The sequence below is a fragment of the Rhinolophus sinicus genome, linkage group LG03 (genome assembly GCF_036562045.2).
Source record: "Rhinolophus sinicus isolate RSC01 linkage group LG03, ASM3656204v1, whole genome shotgun sequence".
NCBI lineage: Eukaryota > Metazoa > Chordata > Mammalia > Chiroptera > Rhinolophidae > Rhinolophus > Rhinolophus sinicus.
Genome location: NC_133753.1, coordinates 148,329,037 through 148,342,728, shown reverse-complemented (window position 1 = coordinate 148,342,728; position 13,692 = coordinate 148,329,037). Strand labels below are relative to the sequence as shown.

The following is a 13,692-nucleotide window of genomic DNA, read 5'->3' as shown; positions in this document are numbered from 1 at the left end:
AGGTTCTGAAAAGTCTATAGTAACTTAACTTTGTCTAACCCAGCATTTCCCAAATTTATTTGACCCTCTACACACTAATGATCTAGTCTGTCAAAATAGTCCTTCAGGAACTGTTTCTCCAAGGAACTAAAACATGGTTTTTTAAAAATCTTACTGTATGATTTCAAAATAATAATGAGGATACAAAAAGACTTATTTTCCTGTGTTTTTTAAATGAAGAAACGACTTTGCTTTGCTGTGATTTTTGTATCACAAAAAAAAAAATTCCCCTCTATTTACAAACATCCAACTCAAAGATACCCTTTCTTATGTCACTGTTCACGAATGTTACTTCTCAGCTGTCATGACTGGCCTCTTCATCTGGCACAAATAATCGCTGTATGTTTTTGATTCTGAGAATACCTACCTCTCTACCTCAATCACAATAGTTTGACGTCGAAAGCTGGTAAACTGAGCTCCTAACAAACACTACATCCCAACAAGAGTTTTGGGCTAAATTATTTTGCAAACCCTTAAAAAAAAGAAATCCATCTTTACAGCTCTGTGAAAATCAGCATTTTGAAGATCTACTGAAACTTCAATTAAACCTTTGAGGACAATAGGATTGCTGGCCTTTGTTTCATGTCACGAACAACAAATTTCTTAATAATCTGCTTAAGAAACATGAAAACACTGAAAAGGAAATGTGAATTCCAAGAGCTGAACAAGGAAAGGCAAAAGAGAATTGTAACGCCAACAACATATACAAAAGACAATCACCACAATCCAAATTATAGTCTGTGGCTGTGCTCAGAGTATATAAATAACCAAAGCAAGACAAAGTCAATTACTAATTCCCTGTGAGCTTAACAAAAAGCACGCAGACATGCTGCACCTTGTTCATTAAAGCGTGGTCCTGGGGAACGGCTTGTCACACTGTGCAGTTAGAGGTAACACATGCAAAGCAAATAAGGACTATCGCATGGAGACACAGAACTTTAAAAAAATATTTTATCCTCAAAAGTAAACCCTGTACCACAGAAAGAAAAAGACATAAGTACAAACATAAAATCATAGAATTTTTATATCCTAGGAAAAAGGAGTTCTTGATTTCAGGTTGTTTTTTCTTTTCTGGTAAAGCAAAACAGGTCTTTAGATAATCACTGGCTATAAACCTGAGTTGTTTTCTTTCTTTAAACTCAAGAATGAAATAAACTATTTAATTTATATTATGTACTCAGCTGGAACTGAATACAGATACCATCTTTGGAGCAATACATTTTAAATCATAGTTTATGGAGATAATGATAAATGTACTCTATTGAATGTACTTATAAGACCCTTTTAAAATAATTATAGATTCACAAGTTGCAAAAAACAGTACAGAGAAATCCTGTGTGTCCATCATTCAGCTTTTTGTCTTTATGTTTAAGCATTTATATTTTAGTTTTAAAGGGTTAAAATTTTTGACAGTTTAGGAAACACTATCATAAAATCTAACAGACCTGGTCAATGTATATTCTTGGAAGAGGCTCTAAGAAAACATACTACTGACTTCAAACTTTTATCACATAAAGCTACCTTTAAAAAAATTGTTTTTCTGAGATACTGTTTCCAATTTTTGCCTCTTTTGATGTCTAGATTTTTCAATTTTTGCAGACTTCTGAAAATTATAACTTAGCTCTTACTGAAATAAGCTTCTCCACTCCTTCATGTTAACGTATCTAGCAATATTAAATAGAAATTACAAATGGAAATCAAAAGGCTTTTGATTTAATGTATAATCTCGAATCCTCTAGTACCCCCCAAAATAATACAAACATACCTAAGTTGAAATTTGATTTGCTTGTCCATGCCAACTTTTGTAGGGGGGGGAAACTTTATGAAGGAATGACTATCCTCATTGTTCTTTAGTTTTAGTGTTAAGAGAATGGTAGTCTTATGGATGACTGATGACAGTTGATGGAGGATCTTTATCATATGGGAATTATCTGACCAATTTTCTAATCCTATGCCACCAAAAAATATAAACACAAACATCGTCCCTTTTATATTATCCTCCACCAGCACCTCCAAAAGAAAGCAGCTCACAGCATTTTAAGACTGTAGACATTTATCTCAGCAAAGTCCAACTTCATCCAAAGCCTACTCTGACAGGCTGACCACAGGCTCTCTGCCCAGTCTGGGAAGCTGTTCCTTCCCAGAAACTTCCTATATGAGCAGCACATCTCTGGAGCGGTTTGTGCTTGCTTACAGCTTCCTAGCATTTCATTGGCTTATACCAAAAAGTGCAACTAAATAAACCAAAATACAAATTGTCACTTTTCTAAATCCCACTGTGCATCGTTGGAAAGGTAATCTAGAAGCATTATGTCCTATCTAGTACAAGGCTAAAGGCAGTTCAGAGCAGGAATGACCAAAAGGAAATAAATCAGATTTACAGTCAGCTTTTCTACTAAAAAGGACATATAATTGTTACTCTAAAATGACATCTTTTTTATTAAACTTTCAACACATGAAACACTGCAGTATGCTTATCAGCTGAAGTTTGTGTTGCAGGAACATGATCGCCCACATTCTTATAAAAATTTAAAAACATTTTCTTCTTCATGGACATTGTAGTTTTATTGGCAGAAAAATTTACATAACCCAGTACAGTGGTACCTCAGTTTTCGAACGTAGTCCATGAGTTCTGAAACATCCGAAAACTGCTGACAGCTAGGCCTCAGGATCTTGCACTCAGCAGAAGCCGTGTGACATGTTTGACTTCTGAGTCGTGTTCGAAAACCGAAGCATTCACTTCCAGGTTTACAGCATTCATAAACCAAATTGTCGTCAATGGAGACATTTGAAAACCGAAACTTGGAGTTAAATTTACTATTCAATTTTAGAATCTGTTAGGGTTGGTATAGCTCTTTCTCCTATAAATTTTTTATTCTTCTAAAACTAATTTTAATTGTCCTGTTTTACTTGTGTTTGACTATTATAAGCCACATCAGATGCTCTTTGGAAATTTTAATATTATACAAATCATAATTGGAGATGACTAACCCTGACTAATGCATAAACAGATGTCTGATTAATGTGCTAACCAACCTTCTCCAATATACATCAATCATAGAGGACAATAAAGTCCTCTGGTCATGATTTTCAATACAGAATATTCATACAGACTTCAGATTGCTGGACCCTCACAGAGATTAATGCGTGACGCGCACACACTCCCCCACCTGTTGCAGACGTAACATGCAACTCATTCCTTTCCCTAAATGCATCCAAACAGATAAAGGCAAGATTCTGAAGACTACCATATTTCTCACTTAATTAAAACTCTCAAGAAAAATATTTACAAGGACTTAAAGACTTCTGTATAAATAGCTACCTAAATACAGAACAAATTGAGAGGATGGAGGTCAAACACAGCTGAGCTCCACTCAGCTCAAATTAGACGAATCTCCAGGCTACAAAGCTGTTTTCTTAACATGGGTTTCTGCAGGACATGATAAGATTTGCTGAGCACCATAGTAATCTTTTAAGACACTAATCAAAAACATGGTCCTATATTTTAAAAACCCCAGAAGTGGTTTTAGGATAACAGAAGCACCTAAGCCACTGAAATAAGCAAGATTCTATTATAAAATTACTTGCACAGCAAATTCTTGAACAGTTCAGCAACCAATAACTAGAAAATAGTCTTTAAAAATGTACTGCTATTTCCAATTATTCCCTTGGATCCTTCAACTGTAGTTAAACTACATAAAAATAATTAGTTGTCATAAAGCTTTTGACTACATGACATGCTTCCTATAAAAGAGCACTGGTCTAAGCCAAGCACAGTGAACTTGCACCAGGCGCACAGTAGGTACTTCTATCACTCTGGTGGTGGGCTCCTCCTGAGTAATGTCTAAGAACTGGACAAGTTTCAGTAAGACTTTACAGTCTGGTATAACGATGACCCACACATTCAGTTCTCCTGAAATCAATCCAAGAAAGAGATGACTAAAAATTTGCTATAAATACATAGGTCTAAAGCTGCCACATTTGCCCAATAAACTAAAAGAGCCCTTACTAACCTATACTGAACACACCAGCAAATACTAATGTTATATTGAAGTGCATATAGTCAGATAAATATTATATATAAACAACTTTAATATTTATGTATGGTACTAACCCCCCAAAAGATAAGACTTGTGAAAGCATAATTAAAAAAGCACATTCCTCATCGCTTTTTAAAGTTAAATAGAGGCTTTTCTATTGAAGTAAACAGAGCATTAGAATATTAGAATAGTATGTTCTTCATGTCTAAAATAGGCTTCAGATTTCTAAACAGAAGAAAAAGGCCTCAGCCAAAGAGCCACATATTAGATATTCAGACTGGTCTAAGAAAACTAAATAAATTAGCTTGAATAAATTAAGAGTGCATGTTCAGAACAGAATTGCAGCTTTTGGTCAGCAACATATGAACCAAAGGCAAAAATCTGCCAAGGTTAAGGCAGGGTGTTTATATATATATATATATATATATACATATATACATATATATATATGTATGTGTGTGTATATATATATACATATATATATATATATATATATATATATATATATATATACAGTACAGTGTGTTATGTTTCTTTCCCAAGTTCATTTAGCATTCACTTTGATGGTATTTAAAGTGCATTGCCAAGCTAAAATACAAGCTTCCTAATTTTAAAAAAAATAGATGTCGTAGAAAGTTTCTTTTGTCTTAGAGTCTTCTTTATACCTATTAATGGCATTTTCTTTTTGCCTCCACACACTCAGTGTAAGAGATTACTGCAACAATCATATGACTTTGGACACAAAGCATGTCGCCTATCAGGGTGATAGCCGTTGTAAGGAATCGCTTTCTTCTTCTGCTGGAGTCAATTTAAGTGTCGGCAGTTTCCGAGGAGGAAGTTGAGGGCTTTGGCGAAGATTGTCATCCATCTGTAGAAAGTACAAAAGGCACATCTGACTAATGGATGTAGCACCATTTATGTGGACTGTGGCCTCCCCATTGAAACAACAGCCTAGAACCATATGTTTCTAGGACAGCAAGCGAAACATTTTTCTTGCAAATAATCTCTCAAGAGTTCTAAATGTCATACCTCAAATACCAGCTGACTCAGTGGATGTATAAAAGCAATGTGGCTCATCCTTGATGCCTTTACAAAATTACAGTAATTCCACAAAATGAATACTCTACTGAACTTAACCACTGCATGACTTGGTTTAAGACGTCTTCTAATAGGAAATATTTCTGTTACACTAAGCTCCAAGGTTTCCAAAGTATGTTTACATACAATATCTCATTTGATCTTCCCAACACCATTGTGAAGAAAAAAAAGCAGTTACAATCATTCCCTATTTTACAAATTAGCAAAATGAACTTCAGAAAGGTTCAGGAATTTGCATTTAGTTGCAAAGCTAGTATCAGAGCTGAAATTTGAACCCAAGTCTTATTCCAACATTTGTTCTTTCAACTATATACCTCATGGCCTCAATGAAAATGACCTGTACTCCACTCAAAAAGATCAGCTTTTTTAGACTCAAGGGAAGCTAGGAAAGTAGAAAGAAGGACAAATTCTTTAGACCTAATTCAGAGGCATTCCAAATACTGGATCAGATCTAAGTCTGCTCTAGAGAAATTAATATGGAGCACATTGAGAAAACATGAGTTTCAGTCTTACCCTAAGGAATACATTAGCATCCCTGGGAAACACTAGGACAGGGATGATTCTTCAGAACTGAGTCAGACCTTAGAAAACTATTGTACCTTTAACCAGAGCACCCACAGAGTGCAAGATTCAGGTCCTGCTGTTGAGCTCACTATCAGCTTAACTTCGTAAGAGACTTGAAAGCAGCTGCCATCAAAGACTCAAAACCAATAGAATCCAGCATCTTATTACCACCTGGATAGGCAGGTTTTTTTTTTAGAGTTTTGAGTATGTGCAGAGCAAAATGCTCCCTTATCTTCTCAATATGCTCTTATAAAGCATAAAGGAAATGTTTCAGCAGAGGTACCAGGATTTGTAGGAAAGAAAAGATTAACATTTAATCTGCCAATGAAAGAAAAGTATTTCCAGTGAACTATTTGAACCAACTGTGTTAAGATGCCTTTTTTTCTTGCAAAAACTAAGTTCCTCAAACCTAACTTTCTTTTTTTAAACTCCAGATTTTCTATCCAAATAGTGAACAGTAGTAGCCATTAGAATTTGGTGCTCTAATGTCTTACAGCAGTGAGCCATACTGAAGAGCAGGTATGAAGGGTTGGGGGAGTGCTGATATAGGGTCAGAAAACTTTCATATATTGATGATGACCCAAGAAGAAGTGTACAAACTAGGGACAGAGCCATTTGGTTTCACTTTTGCATATGTAGGTATTTCATGGTTCTCTTTACATGCTTGTCATGAGTTTGCCACATATAGGAAATGGAAACTATACTGGATAGCCTTCATCTAGCAGCTCAGTGTCTAAAACAGTCTGAGTAATCTTTCCATTACCCATACTTAACACTCAATATAGTTCCTCTTGTGAGATTTACTGGGTTGGGCAAAGAATTAAGAAAAACTGGCTTTCATTCAGCTTACCCAAACTTTAACAATGAACTCTTATAATTTTACTCACTTTCCAGGTTCTAACAACACATGAAGTACAATAAACAGAAATCGAACAGTCATTCCAGAGAGTGGCAGTTATAACCTGGCTACTAGGACTACTAGTAATGGATACATAATCTCATTCATGAGTTAGATAGTTGACTAATTGCAAAGCCAAGCTGGAGTCCAATTTCTAGGGTTCAAATTCCCTCTCTAATTCTTGTCACCTGCATGACCTCAGCCAGGTGACATACACGATTCTCAAAACTTCAGGATCCTCACCTGTAAAATGGGGGTGGTAGAAGCCATGCACTCACAGAGGTGGGGTGACGATTAATGAGATAACTCACATAAAGCTCATCAACACAGTGCCAGTTACTGCCAACCAGTGCTATTTGGCCACATTGTCCTATTAGTTTGTGAAAGGATGCAGTATTATTCATTTGTATAAGTAAAAAAGCAAGTTTACCAGACACTTAGGGGAAAAATGAATAACTCTCTTGTATTTTTCCAATTAGAATCACCCTTGAAATTTCCATTGTTGGCTCTCTCCCCTACCTAGTTCCTCAATCTCTCTCTCACCAAAGGACCACCCCCCGAATGGCAAAATATCCACATTGATAAAAGAAACTGTAGACATTTAGATCAGAGAAGAACAGGAAAGAGAAAATATAAAACATTTCATGTGGAAGAAAGAAAAAGATATTACAATGCTATTAACAAGAGCAAGCACAGATGCTTCCAATCTCACGAAATGGTAACCTTCAGAGACAGAAGCAGACAAGCAAGCAAGAAGTGTTTTTGTTTTATCGTTTGGTTGTTTTTTGTTTTTTTAAAGACAGGCTTTTGGGTCTTCTAACTTGAAAAATACTAATTGTGTGGTAAAAGTAAACCCAATATTATCAGAATGATCCCCAAAGCAATCAGGCCACTTCTGGCTTCAAAATAAATTATATTGTACAACTTTAGTAAATATAAACTTAAACAGCTTTCTGAAAAAATAAACTCTTAAAAAAAAAAAGACTAAGAGGGTAAAGTTAATTCATAACCCAAACTACAGTATTGATCACAGAAAGGAAACTATTGAATTACTATAAAATAATGATTGAAGTAAACTTGACCTTTTCAATTAAATTGGATTCCTTATTTACAAGTTGTGTGAGTTTCTGCAGATTTGCATCTACAATTTCTTGTCCAGCAGGAGAGATTCCTAAGAAGCCAGAAACAGAAATCAGAAAGACAGGAAATTTTGTAAGCTTTTAAAGCTGTTTAGACTGAAAGAATTTTGAATCTATCCACCCTCCCAAGTGTCCCGCCTTCCAAACAGAAAGCACAGAGAAAACCATCCTGGGTTCAAAGGCACATTTAAGATGGATAGTAATGCTCCAAAACCAACCCATAAACAAAAGGACTGAATTTGCCCACAGAGTAGACACTGGGGCCAAGTGTGCTGCCGCTAGCCAAGGTAATTAGGAAAAGAGCAGAGCAGGCCTCGTTTCCTTCTCAAATTCAAGTTGTACCTTTTCCCCACCTATTCCAAATAGGTCTTAGTTACAACTATCTGGATAACTTTCTAAGGTAGTGAACTCCCAAACAGCTATCCACCAGGCATCCTAAGTATTTGGAGGAACTTTAAAAAATACAGATTCCTGGGTCTAGCCCTAAGAAATTCTAATTTGGTAAAACTGGTATAGGACCCAAGATTTTTTATTTGTCCTGTAGACAGGTTTGCCAACCACCGCTCCAAAGTAACAAGGTTGACAGTTACTTGATTTCATGACTCCCAAACTATTAACTTATCCCTATATACAAAACACTTAACCAACCATAAAAAATAAATTGCCCCTCAGCCAACTATCCTTATAACTCCTGTTTCTCTCTTTTTATTAAAGTTTTTGGGGTGACACAGGTTAATAAAATTATATAGGTTGCAAGTGTACAATTCTGTAACACATAATCTATATATCATATTGTGTGTTCATCACCCAAAGTCAAATCTCCTTCCATCACCATATATTTGACCCCCTTTACTCTTTTCTACCTCTCCCCCTCCCCCTTTCCCTCTGATAACAACTAAACTATTGTCTGTGTCTGTTAACTCCTGTTTCTTAAAAGGATAATTTCTGCCAACTCTCCCAAACAAATTTAGCATCCCAATCACTTAAGCACAGGCCTCACACTGGCAAGCAAGCAAAGACTGGTATCCTAAGCAACAGGTGCCCTCTGTTTACTATACCTCCAGTCTGATGCAATCAGTTTTCATGTAGTGGAATCATGGGTGTGTACCTCACCAAACTCAATCTGCTACTGATTTCTGTTCACGCAGGAAAATGCTAGAAGCAACATTTAAAGTAATTGCCCATTTGCATTAGGATAAATGCTTCTTAAAAAATACCTCAATAAATACCTGTGATTTAATCTTTTAGAAGAAAATGACCCACTTCAAAGGGGCAATATATAAAGAAGAAAAAGAGCAAGAAATGTGTAAAATCCAGAATAGACAAAAAGCAAATATCTACTTCTCTATTTAAATAAGAACAAACATGGGAATAAAAATAAAGTTGCAAAAATGCAATTTTTTGGAAGTGCTCTAAACCAGCATTTAAAGACAATACACAAACTTTTTAAATAAGTCATGAATTTTGCTTATACATCCTTAGGAGAATATGCAAATACTTTATACAAACAAAGATTAGCTAAAGAGGAGCCAGCTTACCTCCAAGACTAAGCCTAAAATAACTGTTTAAGATGTCATCACAAAAGCGACACAGGTTGGAGAGCTGCTTCAAATGTTCTTGTAATTGAACTTTAGGGAAGCGTACTTTATAAAGAGGTGCAAGAAAACCAAACACATAGGCATCCAAAGTAGAAGGCCTAAAAATAAATTCATGATTTTTTAAAAGCACATAAGAAAATTAACTTGGGATTACACTAAAATTTTTTTTTCTCAAATACACTTGTCAGTTCTGAAGTATATAGTCGTTTAAAAGGTTTAGTATCCATTTTAGCTTATAAAAATGATGAAACTAGGATTTTACTCATTAGTAGTTCTTTGTTTTTTTTTTAATACTCTAACCATTTGCTTTATTTCAAAGAAAATTCAGTTGTAAATCAAAGATTCAGTTTTACTCACAGATGTTATATAGGGACTGGAGACAGGGTGGGAATAGTCTTAGATGTTTTAAAATCACATATGCAGCATATTAAGTCAATGTAAGGGTACCACCAACAGATAGTTGCCAATAGTAAAAGTCCATTACATATGTTTTTCAGTGAAAATCTCATTTGGGGGAGGGGGACGACCAGGAGACTTGTTTTAAATAACTGCTCATTGAATCTATGCACATGAAACACCAAAATGATTTTTAAGGGATGCACTCACGTATCTCCAAAGAAAAACTGAGATGTTCCCAATCTGTTTGACAGAAGATTTAGGCACTCCTTGGCATCTCTGTATATCTAATAAGGATGAAATTACACGTCAGAGGTAGGAAAGAGGCTCTAGAACTCCTTTTTACGCAGACGTCTATAGATAAGTTCATCTCTGCCATCTCTCGTCCCTCCTCAGGGGGGCCCTGGCTCTGAAAATAACCATGACCATACCTGTGCTTCCACTTCTCGGAGGTGGTAGAGGGGAGGCTGTCCTCTGGTCAGGAGAATCCTAGTCAGTGCTCCCTTAGACATTCTTCCAGGCAGGATCAAACTCAAGGGGAAAGGAATTCGTGAAGCAAACCATGGCTTTGTCACAGTAAAGTAATTTTCACTCTCAACCCAGAAAGTGTGAAGCTGCAAAAGGAGGGACAAAACACTACAAGGATGTTCTTTTATTAAAAGAAAGATCACTCAATCGATGTGAAAGTTTTTCATATCTTTGTATGAAGTGACTTCATATAAACTTTCCAGTTAGGATGACTCAGGAATAAAAACAACATTTTAAATATGAGTTTTGTTGATCGCTATATCCCAGGTACCCAGAACAAGGCCTAGCACATAGTAGGTGCTCAATAAATATTTGCTGAATGAAGGGATTGCAGTTCGCCCAATTCTATACGTGGAGCAACGAACTCCATCTTCCACAAAGAATTTTTATTTTTATTTCCAAAATAACATCATCTTTCACTTTGTTGTTTCACATACTAGTGGAATGTCTTAACAAAATCCAGTTTCCCAGTAACATGAAAGAATCAAGGTTAATACATAAATGAAATGTCCTCTTTGAGCCATTTTCGTTATTTTTCTTCTAAATTGACTAAGTACATTTTCAGTAGGTCACTAAAATACTGTAATATTCACCAATGCTCACCACTGCAGGAAGAAGCTTCTCTTCTAGGAGAGCAATGTAAGCCAGAGTATCAGCCCCTTGTTTTGCTGAGAGTTCATAATCAGCATTATATTTCTATTAAAATATATAAAGCCAAAAGTCAAGAGCATCCCAAAACAGTGAAGCTAAATAAATTAGCACTTATTCTTCCTCAAAAATGGCAAACGTGATTATTAAAAGGAAGAAAGAGAAACACAAATTTAGTGACAAATGCTGCTTAATGCAAATAAAGTTCTTAGCACAGCTTCATGCACACAGTAAAGTCAGTAAGTGTTATGATTTTTTTATTCACTATTATTATTTCAGTAATTGTTAATGACTTAATTTAGTGTATGGCATATAGTATAACTGAATAAATCGAAGCTATTATTTTTGTTAACAATAAGGAAACAGTTCTAATTAGTTGCATTTTCCCCATGAAAAAAAAGAAAGAAAACCTTCCCATTTAGAAAAGTTCTAAATTTTGTTGACATAGTATTTTTTTTAAAGTACTGGCAAAAGCAATGATAACTTTTGCACTTACATAAACCTTTACATGTTTAAACATTTTGGATACATTATAAAAATCTTTACAGTGTTCAAACATTTTGGATATATTATTTCATGAAACATTTAACTGTAACTATGAGTTAAGTGGTTTTAAAAAATAAAATAGTTGCTAGTTGGTGGGCCCTCAGATGTCATACCCAGCACAAAATGGGTAGCAACTATGTGACTAAACTGACAATCATCTCAGTGTTAGCAAAGATGGCTAAATTTAATCTACTTACATCTAAACTTCAATAAAATCCAAGCAAAGTGCAAGAGAATATAAATTATTCCTCACTTTATGACTGAAACCACAGTACAACTCATGATATAGAGCAGTAATTCGCAAGTCTATTTTTATATCAAAGCCCTACTAAGTTGGCAAAAAAGGATTTTTAAAAATCCTGAAAGCTTACAATGTATTTTCTTTTAAGTAACATGCTGGGATCAACAATCTAGTTATTCAAAAGGAACCACCCACCTGTTTTCTTAAAAAGTTTAGTATTTTTGCTGGTTGAGAAACAATGTTGTTTTCAGTTGTCAAAATTGGTACATCTCCTATAATCAGAAAACAGTTTATATACAAGGAAACATTTCGATTCCCTCTGAAGAGATTCCAATACCCTATGAGCTATGCCAATTGCACATTTGGAGGGGAAAAAATGAGTAAACTCCTCTTCGTTTTTTGCAATTTAACAAAGAGCAGTCCTAGAGAACATTTTCATCTCTCATAATTTCCAATGATTTGGCCTGTACTTTGAAGTATTACTCAGAATGATCAAACCATAAGCAAGAAGGGAGCCAAGGTCATGGTAAAAAGAAACTAAAATCCCAAGGTACTCCATGGCTATATGCCTCAGAGCTTTAAAAGGGTTGGAGGGAGGCGCCTAAACAGGGCAGAAGGGCTGTTTAAAGTTTACACTTTACCTCTTGAACCTCTCCAGGTGTTATCTATGACATTGACTTTCAAGGGTGCACCAGAAAATTTGGCGTAAGCCTGAAACAGAGTTTGCAATAAAACATCTTAGACCGAGTACGTAATGCAAATCTGCTGAGCTGCTTTACTTCACAGGCCGGTTCCCCAAGGCAAACATGCCTGACCAAGGGGCCGCGTCCCTTCCCCAATCTCTAACTGAGGGAGTGCGCGCGCCCACTACCTGGCTTTTGGGAACCTTGTTACCCAAAGGATCCAGGGTTTGCAGAGCGGGACGCGCACGCCCCCTGCTTTGTGCTTTCACTCCAATGCTCAGATAGCTTTGCAAGGCTGAGAATAACATGGAGCCAAGAGAAGAAACCATAGGTCTCCCGCCAGGTCTCGCTGGAGTCACAGGCCAGGTTGTAACTCATTCGTTGACTGCAAGAGCAGCTCCCCGGCCCGCCTGGGCCCGGCAGCGCCGCAGGGAATCGCCGCAAGCCGCAGGTACCCGACCTGGCCAGCCTGTCGCATCTGGCCCCGCCCCTTGTTTCCCGCGCCCTGGCCCGCGAGGCGGCCTCACCATTACCACCAAGGACTCGCTGTGTACCGATGGAAGCCCCCAGCCGCCTCCCCAGCAACTAAGCTCCAAGGGGGCCGCCATCTTGCCGGGGCCGACCTTTGCTATCCCGGAAGTATTTTTGCCTCCCAATTTCCGGCACGTGGAAAAGAGGGGCGGGACTAGAGGAGGGAAGGGTACCTTGGGACACTGGAGAGATGCAGAAAAGATCCTCTGGTGGGTTGTAAGCACGCTTAGAATCAGCTTGACCTAGGGGTTGAGAGTCCTGGGCCTTAAGTCAGACCCACCAGTTCTCAAATATTTATTGGATGTCTAATGTATCCCAAACCTTTTGAACATTACTACCCTGCGCCTAAACTAACCTGTCTGTAAAATAGGTACGACAGGTTATTACAAGATTGTTATGACTGTTTCAAATTATGACATGGGGGGAAAGAACTTGGCATACAGTAGGCACTTAATAATTGTTCAACCCCTTCTTCCATATATTTGGTCTCTGCCTCTATTGTCATCGTCTTAACTTGCTCCACCCTCCTTGCAAGTAATTTTGTTCCTGAAATTTGTCAAGTGAATTCTCCCTTCAATCTGAAATGTCTTTTTTTTCTGGCCAGTGCTCCCTCAAAAATGAACTGTCACCTTCCCAGGGACAATTTTACAAAGTTAGGAACTTTGGGTTTCCTGCAGCCCCTTATACATACTTGAACTGTAGCTTCTATCCCTAGATACAGACCTTTTGCCTGTCTCTACAGG

At 36.9% G+C, this 13,692-nt stretch overlaps 1 protein-coding gene across 3 annotated transcripts; it reads right to left on the bottom strand.

Annotated features, from left to right (window-relative positions):
* Positions 1-4,559: 4,559 nt before the first annotated feature.
* On the bottom strand, positions 4,560-13,066 carry MTX3 (metaxin 3). 3 transcript variants are annotated; one of them, XM_019728196.2, is made up of 9 exons: positions 12,946-13,066; positions 12,377-12,446; positions 11,931-12,007; positions 10,904-10,996; positions 10,204-10,386; positions 9,983-10,059; positions 9,317-9,474; positions 7,722-7,810; positions 4,564-4,947 (listed from the first exon to the last, which is right to left on the bottom strand). In XM_019728196.2, exons 1-9 carry the CDS (start codon positions 13,024-13,026, stop codon positions 4,837-4,839), a joined length of 939 nt encoding a protein of 312 aa, XP_019583755.2. In that variant the 5' UTR covers positions 13,027-13,066; the 3' UTR covers positions 4,564-4,836. The 3 variants fall into 3 exon arrangements, 2 of the variants coding, with proteins under 2 accessions (XP_074184893.1, XP_019583755.2); XR_012495068.1 differs by lacking the exon at positions 4,564-4,947 and adding an exon at positions 8,837-8,933; XM_074328792.1 differs by lacking the exon at positions 7,722-7,810 and having other exon boundaries at positions 4,560-4,947.
* Positions 13,067-13,692: the final 626 nt, after the last annotated feature.

Excerpts from the sequence above, each read along its gene's own strand:
- MTX3 (XM_019728196.2), bottom strand. The coding sequence starts at position 13,026 with ATGGCGGCCCCCTTGGAGCTTAGTTGCTGGGGAGGCGGCTGGGGGCTT. Across the intron at positions 10,997-11,930 it reads TAAACTTTTTAAGAAAACAG|AAATATAATGCTGATTATGA; the intron begins GTGGGTGGTTCC and ends ATATTTTAATAG. Across the intron at positions 7,811-9,316 it reads TTTTAGGCTTAGTCTTGGAG|GAATCTCTCCTGCTGGACAA; the intron begins GTAAGCTGGCTC and ends CTGGCTTCTTAG.